A 12,696-nucleotide genomic window follows, 5' to 3' on the forward strand; every position below is an offset into this window, starting at 1 on the left:
TATAAGAGGGGCTGTTTGGCCCCTCCTCACTCTCACTCCTCTGTCTTCTCCTCTCCTCTCTCTTCCTCTCTCCCTCTTATTCTCTAGCCTTTATTCTCTCTCTCCTTTCCCCCTTCTTTCCTCCTGGCCATGGCTAACCTCTCTCTCTCTTTTAACTTCTCTCCTTCCCCCTTCCTTTCTATAATAACAGCTCTAAAACCATAGTCTCTGTTCATCAAGGCCCACTGCACAGACTCACCTGTGTGGGAACCTCTCTTCGTCAGCCCTCTCCCATAACCCCGGGGCGACGGGATGTTTCCCTGCCCTCCCTGTCCCCCCTGCCCCTCCCCTCGGGAGCTGCCCCTTGTCCACCACCCCCAACCCGACGAGTGGGGTCAGCGGCTTAGATGCCCACCCGTGGCCTTAGTGGAAAGCATCTGGCAGCCCTCCCGCATCCACCTGCCCAGAGCATAGGAGGAACTCTAGCCAGACATGGACTATCCTCCCTTCCCCCCTCTTCTCCTGCCCCCTTTAGTTCCCACATTCCTCCACTGCCAGAAATCTTCAACAGCTCCTGGTCAGTCATCCAGAAACAATTCTTCAGATAATTAATGAACTTGGCTTCCACTTTGGGAAAAGAACCACCTTTTTCTATACTTGCTTGCACTTTTGCCTTGATGTCTTCCACAGAACCAGTCCTTTTGGCGTTTTAGTTTTTTCCTGTTTTTTTTTTTTTTTTAAGGACTCTTGATCCTTTGATCTTGGTATTGACGGTTTTAAGTCTTTTCCATTTTAGCTTGATTTTTTTGTGCATTTTTGGCCGGGGTATCTTGTACACATTTCTTCACTTGAACCTTTTCTTCAGTTTCCTCTCATCAAAATCACCATTGTCATCGTCATCATTGTCATCTTTTTCCTCATTGTCCTCCTCCTTCTTCCTTCCTTCCCGTTCTTCTCCTCCTCCTCCTTTTCTTCAAGTTTTACCTTTTCCTGTGGAGCCTCGTTCCCACCTCCAGGAGCAGACCACTTTCCTGACATGACTAAGAGTTTTACATTCTCATCTTCATCTTCTCGGTCTCTTCCTCTACAGCTACTAGGTGCTGTCTACTAATAATGTGCGCCCTGAACCACACTCCAACCGTCAGACCACAGGCGGTGTTATTTGGAAGCCCCCAAGGGAAGCTGTTGGCTGTACAGTCATTTTCAAAGTTGCCAGTGTTACTTTAATTGAACCGCCTTCATCGTTCATTGCTTGTCTTTACAATAATTCATCTTCTGTCCCTGCCCCTAAACTGAGTTTCTTAATGATAACTCGTGATCATTTTCATCACTATCCACTTTATGTGACAGTCTTTGTCAGCCTTTAGTTCACAACCAAAAAATTAGTTCTGAGGCATAAGAGGGCTCATGTCCATGTCCATCGAGTCTTCCATGAGGTGGAGGTGGGCACTTCAGTGTGGGAGAAACTGGATGGAAAACAACTGCCTACTGTTCCACAGAACAGAGGCGCAGTACGGAATCATGCCTGCTTTTTAAGTCTTTTAATTTGACTTGCTGTATACTTAGCAGTTTGCTTTCTACTGCTATGATAAAATTCATGAAAAATAGCAACCTGGCAAGGAAAGGGTTATAACCCTAACACTAAGAAAAGCCAAGACAGGAACTAAGATGACAACTTTGATAAGGAAAAATCATCCTCTATTTCTTACACCCAATCTGTAGTTTGTTGTCACAATTCCCTAAGAATTATTGTAATTATTTTCCTATTAACATCTACAACAGTAGAGCTCAACCTGTGAGTCACAATACCTTTGGGGATCAATGACACTTTCACAGGGCCACCTAAGACCATCAGAAAATATATTTACAATTCATAACAGTAGCAAAATTAGTTATAAAGTAGCAACAAGGGGTTGGAGAGTTGGCTCAACAGTTAAAGAGCATTGACTGCTCTTCCAGAGGTCCTGAGTTCAAATCCCAGCAACCACATGGTGGCTCACAACCATCTGTAATGAGATCTGATGCCCTCTTCTGGAGTGTCTGAAGACAGCTATAGTGTACTTAAGATATAATAAAAATAAATCTAAAAAATATAAAGTAGCAAAAATAATTTTATCATTGGGGTCATGAGGGTCACAGTATTACAAAGGTTGAGATCTATCCTAAAAGTATGGATTTAAATACAACCACCAGAGTGCTCTAAACTTACTTTTATCAGACTTTGTAGTATACTCTTAGCAAGTTCCTTTGTTTAAACAACTCCCTTTTGCATTTTTTTCAACACGTCTGAAGGTGATGCCTTCTCACGGCTTTTGTCTGAGGCTGCTTTATTTCTGAAGGTCAGCTTTATCGAGTGCAATATTCTTGGCAGGCAGTGTTTTACTCAGCACTTTGAATATATTATACTATTTTCTTCGTCTGCCAAGATTCTGCTACCTACTGTTAGGCATAAAAAATATTCTTCATGTGAACGGCTTTTCTCTTGATTTTTGTCCTTCACTGTCATTTCACTGTATAACCAGGTAACTGTAAAGTACCTTAAAATAACTTTTATCTCTTTCTACAGGTTGAAAAGTGGTTTTGTTTTGTTTTGTTTGCTATTTCCTCTTCAAATAAAATTTCTAACCCATTTTTTCTATGCCCAACTCAACAGCTCCAATGTACATTCCCTTTCTGTTGTGTCCCAAATCCTGTTTTCATTCCTCTTCCATTTTCCAGTTACACTTAATTATTTGTTTATGTGTGGGCACCAGTAGAGGTGAGAGGAAAACTTCAAGTTGTCTTGGCTTTTCTGTTGGTGTCATAAAACACTAAGCAAAACTAACTAGGAGAGGAAAAGATTTGGCTCATCCATCACAATCACAGCAGATGAGGGAAGTTGGGACAGGAACTCAGATAAGGGCAGAAGCAGAAACCTAAAAGAGAGCTGCACCACAAGCCTGCTTTCCAGGTTTATATCCAGAAACCTTCCCTGTGCCTCCCAGGTCCACCTGCAGAGATGTCACCACCTGCAATGGGCTGGGTCCTCCAAACGGATCACAAATCACTAAGACTTAAGACTTGCCTTAGGTCAATCCGATGGAGACATTTTATAACTTGAGACTCCTTTTTCCAGTTGATTCCAGTTTGTGTCAACTTAATAAAACAAACCCCTACAAGAACAATTGGTTCTCTGCTTGTACCATGTGTATGGCTTAATGTCATCAGTCCCAGCAACAAATGCTTTACACTTGAGTCCTTTCACTGGCTCCTGATTTTTTTCATTTTCAAATGTTAGGGGACTTTTTGGTTGCTGTGTTATTAGTAAGATTTTTCACAATTTTATTGCTACTGCTCTCTACCACCATTTTATGCTTCACTCACAGTATTCCACAAAGATTAAAAAAAAATTACTTCAATCTATTAAATTGCTCTAATTTCAAAATTACTACCTTGAGGTTTATATTTTCAGAAGGGGTACTGTGTATTCTTTGCCACTGACAGCTAAAATTTCTCCTTTCTTCAGGATTATCTAGTAGTACCTTGACTTGCATCTTGATTTGCTATTTTTCTAATTGTTTCTGGTCCTTATGGTTAAAATCTACTGCCTGCTCACTGAAGCTGTGCTGAATCCAACCTCTGTAGCCTAACTTTGCAAAATGGCATTCCATAGTAAGCCTCCCCAGGTCTTCTGTTAAGATTCTTAAGGTCATGATCACTGGAGCTGCAGAAGTACTCTAAACCTAGAACTACCGTGGCTGGATGTGGCATTCAGAGGGAACAGAATCAAGACTGCTGAGGGCTGAGGCATACCTGTTGCTATAGGTTACTCTGAGCTAATGACCATTACAGTCAGTCACCACCTCACTGTCACCACAGGAAAGTGTCCATGGGGATCTGTGCAAGCCCAGTATTAGAGTCTGAAACCATATTCTGTACTTTCTTCCTTTGTCCCCACAGAGAGCATGTATCTTCATGCTCTGCTGGTTGAGATGTGGGCAAGTGTAACCTAAGGAATGCACAACTGTCTTTTCCATCATTCCCAACTTATGATGCTGCGAACAGGTATTTTCACATGCAATGAATTATTTAAGTGGGTGTTCATGCTGGGAGATAGAAACAGGAGAGACCACTTCTCATAATTCAATTCAGGCATTTGGATGGCATTGAATATGAGCTCAAAAAAGCTTAAAATTCTTTTCTAAAATTATTCTCCTTAAAATGCTTCAGTTGGAATTTGATAAAATATATCAGGATAAATTCATTTTTATTTGAAAAGAGCCAACTACAAACCTCAACGGAAACCAACACAACCAACCATTCTATGACTCCAGGAATTAACAAGAGACCTACAAAAAAGTATGACTTGTTTCTTCATGAAAACCACTAAATTTAACTCAGAACATGATTCTTCGGTGGTCCTGCCAGCTCAGGGCAGCTCCTAGTCACATGTTCAAACCAGGGTGAAGAAAGACCCTGTAAATAAGATATGTGTGCCAAGAATGATGCACCCAGAGGCTCAGGTGGAAGGATGTCAGTTGGAGGCTAGCCTAGGCTACAAAACAGAACTTTCTGGAAAGGACTCCAAACTAAACAAACAACAAAAAACAAGCAAACAACAAAAAAGCTCACCCCAAGAAAAATATAAAAAAGGCTTATCCTCATTTCACCAGAACTCAGCTGACTTGGTATACTACTGACTAAATCTGATCTCAATGATAAGCGGCTCACTAGCCTAAAACTGTTGGCTACTCTGCAAGATGCATTAAGTGTGATCTTTCATGTGATATCAAGTGAGGACGTTGATAATCACTTCATGAAATATCCTAGGTTTACCAGACATATAGAACAGAAAATTCTCCAGCTAATTATATCTACACTTGGTTATTAAAGTCTTTGCATACACACAAAGTAGAAGCAATAAAACCAACTAAAACTCAAAAGCCACAGTAAACTTGCTATATAATTTACTGAGACTGGAATTCAATTTGGATGTCGATAGTGAAACAGCACTTTATGTTGAATAGTGAAGAAACTGAAACTTCACATAATACAAGATACAAAACTGTGTAGTCACTTTGAATTTTGAAGGCTTGAAAAAAAATTGTCCTAAAACCTAATTGTGGTAATTATACAATTTTTTTAAAAAACGGGTCTTTGGTATATATATTTACAATGGATATGTTTTATAACATGAAAATTACAACTCTATGCGACTGTAAAAATGTCTGAGTCAGGTTAGATAAAACACTGATGTTTTCCATATGTGTATGTATGAATATGTAGAGAATGAGGGGACAAGAGAGAGAGAACAAACACATGAACATGAGTGGCAATGGAGACAGCAAAAAGCAGTGAAAATTAAAACCTGTCAGTCTTAATCAATATAATGGAGCTCTATCAACATTTTCACTTTGAAATTGTATCAAAAATTTAACATTATTTAAAAAGGTCAAAAATATCATGTAACAAGGTCCCTTTAATTATATCTATCTTCTTTAATAAGGACCATAAACATCCTCAATAAGAAAACAATGTAATTTTAATAGTTCCTTCAAGAATGTAACTTGGTTGTAACACCAATAAAATGCACTCACACTATGGTCTACTGATCTGAATATGAAATTACCTGTAAACCCTGTAATGTGCAGATGGAACAAGCCGTCCAATTCTGACAAGGTGACAGTGAAAGATCATTTTTGAAAGGAATTGAGTTTTTGGTTTCATTTTGATTTTGAGATTCAATGTAATTATACAGATATTCAGAATATAATGTTACTTGTTTACTTCATAAAATATTGTTGTTCTGAAACAAATCTTGTGAGATAGTAATATCTGAAAAAATGGGCATACATGCTGCATTTTTAATCCATTACAATCATTTAAATTCTGAGTATATCTTCATATTTACAATTCAAATAGTTTCTTTTAAAGGCCATTTTACAAGGTCAATCAAGAACATAATTAAGTACATCTCAATGGCATTTCTGCTGATGTAAGTAGAAATGATTTATCCACAGCATTTGTTTTCCCCACAGAGAAATGTTACTATCAGGAGATGATAGCTTTTCAAATTTACCTTCCAAAAAAAAAAACTTACCAATAGATAAAGGCACAATTTTTACTCACTTGGAGTAATCACCCACAAAATGATTGCTTACTTTCAACATGATTGATTGACATTTTTCAATGTCTTTCTTTAATCCTGACAGCTCTTTATTTATCCTTTCACGTATTTGCTATAAGTTACTAATCTCCAATGGTATCATCACAGGAATAACCAAAATCAAATAATGGGACAGAAGATTTACAAAGTGTTTCACATCCTTGAATTATATACGAAGTCAGGAGTGGGGGTTGGAAAATGTTGCAAAGGAGACTGCAGGACTAAGTATATTCTTGTAATAAAACCAGCAAGATCAACAGAGTTATCATCTCACTTCCAATTTCTTCCCCTCAAGAACAATTTGAATCTCTTTGGCATCCAAAGTCTCATAGGTCAGCAATGCTTCTGCCAGGTTCTTATGTTCTTTCGCATGTGTTTTCAAGATATGTTTTGCTCGTTCATATGACTCCTGAAGAGAAAAACAAGTCGTATAAGAAAGTATAGAGATGCAAAAAACATAGGTAAGAAAAATATAAAACTAATGTGGTTTAAAAAGCATGTTGATTTATACTTTACAAAAGCATTTAAAAGTTTTGTTTAAAATGCAAATTATTTGTACATAATATAAACAGTATACGCAATGTATTACAATAGAAGAATTCAAAAAATGTTTCAAAAGAGCCTTTGCCTTTCCAAAATGTTCATTTTGTCAGTTTTAACTACTAAGTAAGGCATTTCTTTTTTTACCCCCCAAAGCAGTTAAAGCCTGGCTGTGTCCTTGGAAACCTGCTTACTCTCATGCTAGATGCTTCCCTGTTCCCACCACCATTTCCCTATCATCAGTAGCCTACCTCTTGCAGAAAACACTACTCCCAAGGAGTAAACCATCTGAATACTGCTACCAAAGCCCCTTCACACCATCTAATTAATACTGATTACATTCCTCATTCAATAGGCACTGTGCCTCAGTGAGGTCTTTTTACCTTAAGGGATGAGCAATTTCAGTATCTAAGAATATGTAAGCAACCTTTCTAGTAAGCTCCAGACCAACATACCCATTTCTAACTTAAACCTTCATTATGGTGTCCAAATTGATTAACTTCTCATTAGAAAAAAACAATCTACCTACACCAACAGTTTACATCCCAGTTTCATCTCCATGTTCTTCAGTTAATGGCATAAACAATATAGTTACCAGAGGCAGAAATCTGAAAAATGGTTCCAGCTGCTCTCTTACCTTTATAACTGATATCTCATGTTTTAAGTCTACATTTTTTTGAAGATAATTTCAAATGTACTATGAAGCCAAAGGTGACCCCGAACTTTCAATCCTCCTGCTTCTACCTTCTAGGTGCTAAGATTAAGGCATGTGCTCACAGGACTAGTTTCTGTGGTGCCTGGAATTGAACCCAGTGCTTTGTACATGCTAGGCAATCCCTAGCAACTGATCTACATTCCCTAATCTTCATCATTATCTCTTGAACACACTCAGTATGTCTTCGCCTGCTGCATTTTGCAGGGTGAGATTTAAAAGCCTTAGTTATCATCACTCATTTTTGTTTGCAGTGCTGGGGATTAAACCCCAAGGCATTTCATAAGCTAGACAAGCACACTCTACCAATGAACAATACCTCCCTTATTATCATTTCTAAAAATTCTTGGGCACATTTTGTATTAAAAAAATAACAATTTAAAGAAAAAAAAATCAAGCTCAGAAAAATATTACCCGTAGAAGGATTCTTATTTCTTGTTCAATGGCTGATTGAGTTTCAGGACTTAGCTTTCCTGTATCACTGTAGGTCATAACTCCAAGCTAATATCAAAGGGGATAAATTAAACAAATTACTATCAAGAAATGGAGCACAGTAAGTAACAGCCTATATATAAACAAATATATGTGGCAGTGTGAGACAAAAAAATGCAACATAAAATGTTGAGTGCAATTAAGTGTCATTCTCTAGAAACCATAAAGACAAAACAAAGTAGCAAACATGAATAGGATATAAAAGTTTAAATTCTTTTAAGTGTCTTCTCAGAAAACCCTAGCAGTTCTCCCAAATATAGCAATTCACTTCTTGTGCCTCATGGACAGCAATGATAAAGTAGGAATGTGAAATACTGAAAATGTAAAATAGAAAGTTTAGAAAGATGAGCTAAATAATTTATTTTATAGTTTCTTATTAGTTCATGATGTTTAAGCAGAAAAAAAAACTATTACTAGTCAGAGCAGTGCTTAGAATAAGTCATAAACAAATTAGGAATCAGACAAGGAAAAGAATGTTATCAACTCATAAATCTATCAAAGGACCACATGGTAAATCCAACTACCTTTTCACTCATTCCAAATTTGGTAACCATCCTCTTAGCAATTTTTGTTGCATTATCAAAATCACTAGAAGCACCTAGATTAAAAAAAATAAACATAATTTGAAATATCTTTAAAAGAATGAATATTAAAAACTTGAAGAAAATACTCTTATCAAAAACCAACCAGTTGTAATATGATCAGTTCCAAATATGAGTTCCTCTGCCACTCTCCCTCCCATACTAACATCCATCTGTGCAAGCAGCTGGGCTCGGGTCTCATTCCATCTGTCATTCTCAGGCAACAGTGACACCTATACAATTTAATAACAATGGAAAAGCATTCAGACACACTTCTGAAATAAGTTTACATTCATAACTAAAGTTATTTCATTTCCTCCCTCATACAGTGTGATAATGCTGAAAGCCAAGAGCATGGTCAGCAAATAACTCAATGACAAAACCAACATGAAAAACAATAGGTGCATAATGCTGCAAGAGGGCTTTTTCCTAGCTGCACAAAAACATATAAGATTCAAGAATGAAACATGTACTAACAAATATCTTGGAACTATGAAACCAGCCACTATAACATATAATGTGTCTTTATGTGTAGTAGCTTACTTAGATATTTAAAAATTATAGTCAATAGTGACTCTTCCATTGCATTTTAATATAAATATGTTTACACCTGAAATACATTATGAAACCAATTTGAAAGAAAATTACAGCACATGGATCGTATTTCAGTGTTGTTCACAAAATCAAAAGGGATAAAAATCATTAGGAATTTGCAATCTCTTATATATGCTTCTAGAAAGCTGTATTTGAAAGTGAATTTTAAAAGAAGAAAATGAGGTATATTAAGCAAGGTGGTTCAAATGTGTTCTCAGGATTTGTGAAGGCAAGGCAGGAGGATTACAAGTTCTAGAGAGACCACAAGTTCATGGAGAGTTCTAGACCAATCTGAGCTACATGAGAAGAGAAAACCTGTCTCAAAGGGAGGAGGGGTGAGGAAGGGCTATAAGAAACTTACATGTCAGAGACTGCCCCACCGGGGGATCCATCCCATAATCAGCCACCAAACCCAGACACTACTGCATATGCCAGCAAGATTTTGCTGAAAGGACCCTGATATAGCTATCTCGAGTGAGGCTATGCCAGTGCCTGGCAAATACAGAATGGATGCTCACAGTCATCTATAGGATGGAACACAGGGCCCCCAGTGGAGGAGCTAGAGAAAGTACCCAAGGAGCTGAAGGGGTCTGTAGCCCTATAGGTGGAACAACAATATGAACTAACCAGAACCCCCAGAGCTCGTTGTTCTAGCTGCATATGTAGCAGAAGATGGCCTATTCGGCCATCATTGGGAAAAGAGGCCCTTTGGTCTTGCAAACTTTATATGCCCCAGTTCAGGAGAACGCCAGGGCTAAGAAGTGGGAGTGGGTGGGTAGGGGAGCAGGGCATAGGGAACTTTCAGGATAGCATTTGAAATGTAAATAAAGAAAATATATAATAAAGAAAAAAACTTACATGTCCAAGTGTTGGCCCTCGAGGCATGATTGTAGCTTTATTGATTGGCATTGCATCCTTTGTGTAATATGCAATAATAGCATGACCAGATTCATGATAGGCTGTTATAGTTTTGTTTTTGTTATCAATTTCCACACTTCTTCTTTCTGGTCCTAAGATAAGCAACATATAGGACAGTATACTATACTATATACTATACTATACACAGTATAGGCTGCATATGGTAGCCTATAATCCTACCACTCCAGTGGCAAGAGAATAGTAAGTTTCAGGTTAGACCATGAGTCTCTGTAGTAAGAAGAAAGTCAACAGATAAACCACACACACAATACACGGGGGTGGGAGGGAAGAGAGAGAGAGACAGAGACAGAGATAGACAGAGAGAGAACACGCATGTACTCCATATGGAGGATGGAGGCAATGGTGGTTAGAAGGCTGAGGCAGGATGACTAGCTAAAGTTCCCAGCCAGCCTGATAGGTGAGAGCCAGTTGATCAGCTTGGAATATAGAATGAAAGTCAGTCTCAAAAATAAAAAGATAAGACAGAGTAAAAACAAAGAAAAAGATGAACTGCAAAAGAAGATGTGAAGAAGGAAGACATACCCATTAGAATTTTATCCTTGGAAAACTCTAGTTCCTTCATGGTAACCATTTCTTTTCCATCAACTGCTGCCTTTAGTGCAGCTTGGTTCACAAGATTCTCCAACTCTGCTCCAGAGAACCCAACAGTCCCTCGAGCTATGATTTCTGGATCAACAGCTATAGAGAAAGAGAACATAATACATCTCTATCAGTGAATACAGGCTCTTTCCAGTCAACTTACACTGTGAAGGTACAAAGAACACAATTACTCCAAATTACAACCTAAAACACGTATCTGAAAACTAAAACAACAAAATATACCATTTTAAGTTAATGTTATTAATTACTATTAATTAGTAATAATTAATATTATTAATAACAATAAATTATCATTTCAAAAATAAAAGCTTCCAGAAGAGGTCCAAGTTTTACTAGCTTTCTGAAAACAAAACAAAAAGCAGTTACTGAAGTGGAATTAGAAACTCGAAATATAACCAATGCTGGGCCTAGAGAGTTGTCCCAGAGTACCAACTGCTCTAGCAGAGGACCCAGGTTCAGTTCTCAGCACCCACAGGGCAGCTCCTCTTCTGGCCTCTATTGGTACTGCACACATATAGTAAAAAATAAATACATGCAGACAGAACAGTTATACACATAAAAGGTAAAAATAAACATATCTTAGATACACTCTACATTATATCAAGCCTGGCCACAAATGAAAATGCAAGCCCACAGTTCAAATTGTTTTCTCTAAAATTTCACCTTGAAATACCTTGGCCTCTCCCTGTGATGGGAAATATCCTTGAAAACCCTGCAGCTTTCAAGCGTTCCATATTTCTATATGCCTTTGTTTCATAGTTTGTTTTCTTCCTAAATGGAGCCTATTTTTGTATTTTACATTTTGATTTGAAATCATACATACATGGTCATATATACATGCATTTAACACACACATACATATATGCATGTCCATAAACCCCAAACCAAATTTCCTTTGGAATCGGGATACAAGAATAAGATAATATCCTGTACACACACACACACACACACACACACACACACACACACACACACACATACTGAAGCACACACATTTAAATGGGTATAAAGAGGAGCAAAAAATTAACTGGTCTGAGATATAAAAGACCATAAAGGTCCAAATGAGGACCAAACAGAATGGTTAGATATTTCCATTTTCCTGAATCAGGAATAACAGTATTTGAATTAAGAAATTGGACTCACATTTATCAAACTTTATCTTGTTGAGATACCATTTCAAAATTTCAGTTCGACCCTTCACATCTGGCCTTGGAACTGTAACTTGCATATCAAAACGACCAGGACGTATTAAGGCACTGGGGGAAAAATGAAAAGTATATAAATTAATAAGCCAAAGATGCTAGTACACATTCAACACATAATGGGAAAACAATGACAACCAAAGAATTCTGAATGTAAATGTTCAGACAGTTCCCTCAGGAGCTCAGAAGTCATAAGTCAAGGCTCACAGGAACTACACACCCACACCCATAGTCTCAAAACTCAAGAAGCTAAGGAAGGAGGCCCAGGACTTCGTAGTCTAACCTGGTGTGAAATAACAATGAATAGAAGGAAGGAGAAAGGTTCCCATGGATATTATATGTGCCACTAAGGTAGCATTCTCTCTCTTCTCCCTATTTAGAGACCCTTCGGATCACTCGTTCCCTACTATGTTCCTCTCTATTGCAGCTGTAGCTCCTCTCCATGGTCCTTTTATAATTTCCTAGTTTGTGCAGTTATTTCAGGTTAGGTACTCACATCTGAAGACTTTCAACTGGATGCATGGTTTCTATATCAGTCTATCATAGAATTTTTTTTTTTTTTGACTAATGATATACGCCTTTTTTAGCCAGGGTTTCTATATAGTCACAATAGTTTTTGAACTCAATATGTAGCCCAGGCTGGCCTCAAACTCACAGAGATCTGCCTGTCTCTTCCTTCCAAATGCTGAGATTAAAGGGGTGTGGCAAGATACCCAGCATATTTTAACTGTCTGCCTAAACATATCTATAATATGTGTAAGTCTGTGTCTCCCTTCTAGTTTGCTGATACTTCCCCAAAGAACCAGAGAGCATAAAAAAGAAAAGAAAAGAAGAGAGAGAGAGAGAGAGAGAGAAAGAAAGAAAGAAAGAAAGAAAGAAAGAAAGAAAGAAAGAAAGAAAGAGAGAGAGAAA

General features: G+C 37.8%; 1 protein-coding gene and 1 pseudogene across 1 annotated transcript in view; both read right to left on the reverse strand.

Moving 5' to 3' along the window:
* Window positions 1-476: 476 nt before the first annotated feature.
* Window positions 477-5,216, reverse strand: LOC110289232 (nucleophosmin pseudogene; annotated as a pseudogene).
* Window positions 5,217-5,482: 266 nt separating this feature from the next.
* Yme1l1 (YME1 like 1 ATPase) overlaps window positions 5,483-12,696 on the reverse strand; it is a 42,382-nt gene continuing 35,168 nt past the window's right edge. Inside the window, exons 13-19 of the mRNA XM_021155376.3 lie at window positions 11,726-11,838; window positions 10,505-10,660; window positions 9,902-10,053; window positions 8,556-8,682; window positions 8,393-8,466; window positions 7,791-7,877; window positions 5,483-6,533 (exon numbers count right to left, since the gene is read on the reverse strand). Of these exons, the coding sequence (XP_021011035.1) occupies window positions 6,390-6,533; window positions 7,791-7,877; window positions 8,393-8,466; window positions 8,556-8,682; window positions 9,902-10,053; window positions 10,505-10,660; window positions 11,726-11,838 (853 nt within the window). The 3' untranslated portion in view covers window positions 5,483-6,389. The remainder of the gene's footprint in view (window positions 6,534-7,790; window positions 7,878-8,392; window positions 8,467-8,555; window positions 8,683-9,901; window positions 10,054-10,504; window positions 10,661-11,725; window positions 11,839-12,696) is intronic.

The sequence above is a fragment of the Mus caroli genome, unplaced genomic scaffold (assembly GCF_978045245.1).
Source record: "Mus caroli unplaced genomic scaffold, Mus_caroli_1 scaffold_2, whole genome shotgun sequence".
Taxonomy (NCBI): domain Eukaryota; kingdom Metazoa; phylum Chordata; class Mammalia; order Rodentia; family Muridae; genus Mus; species Mus caroli.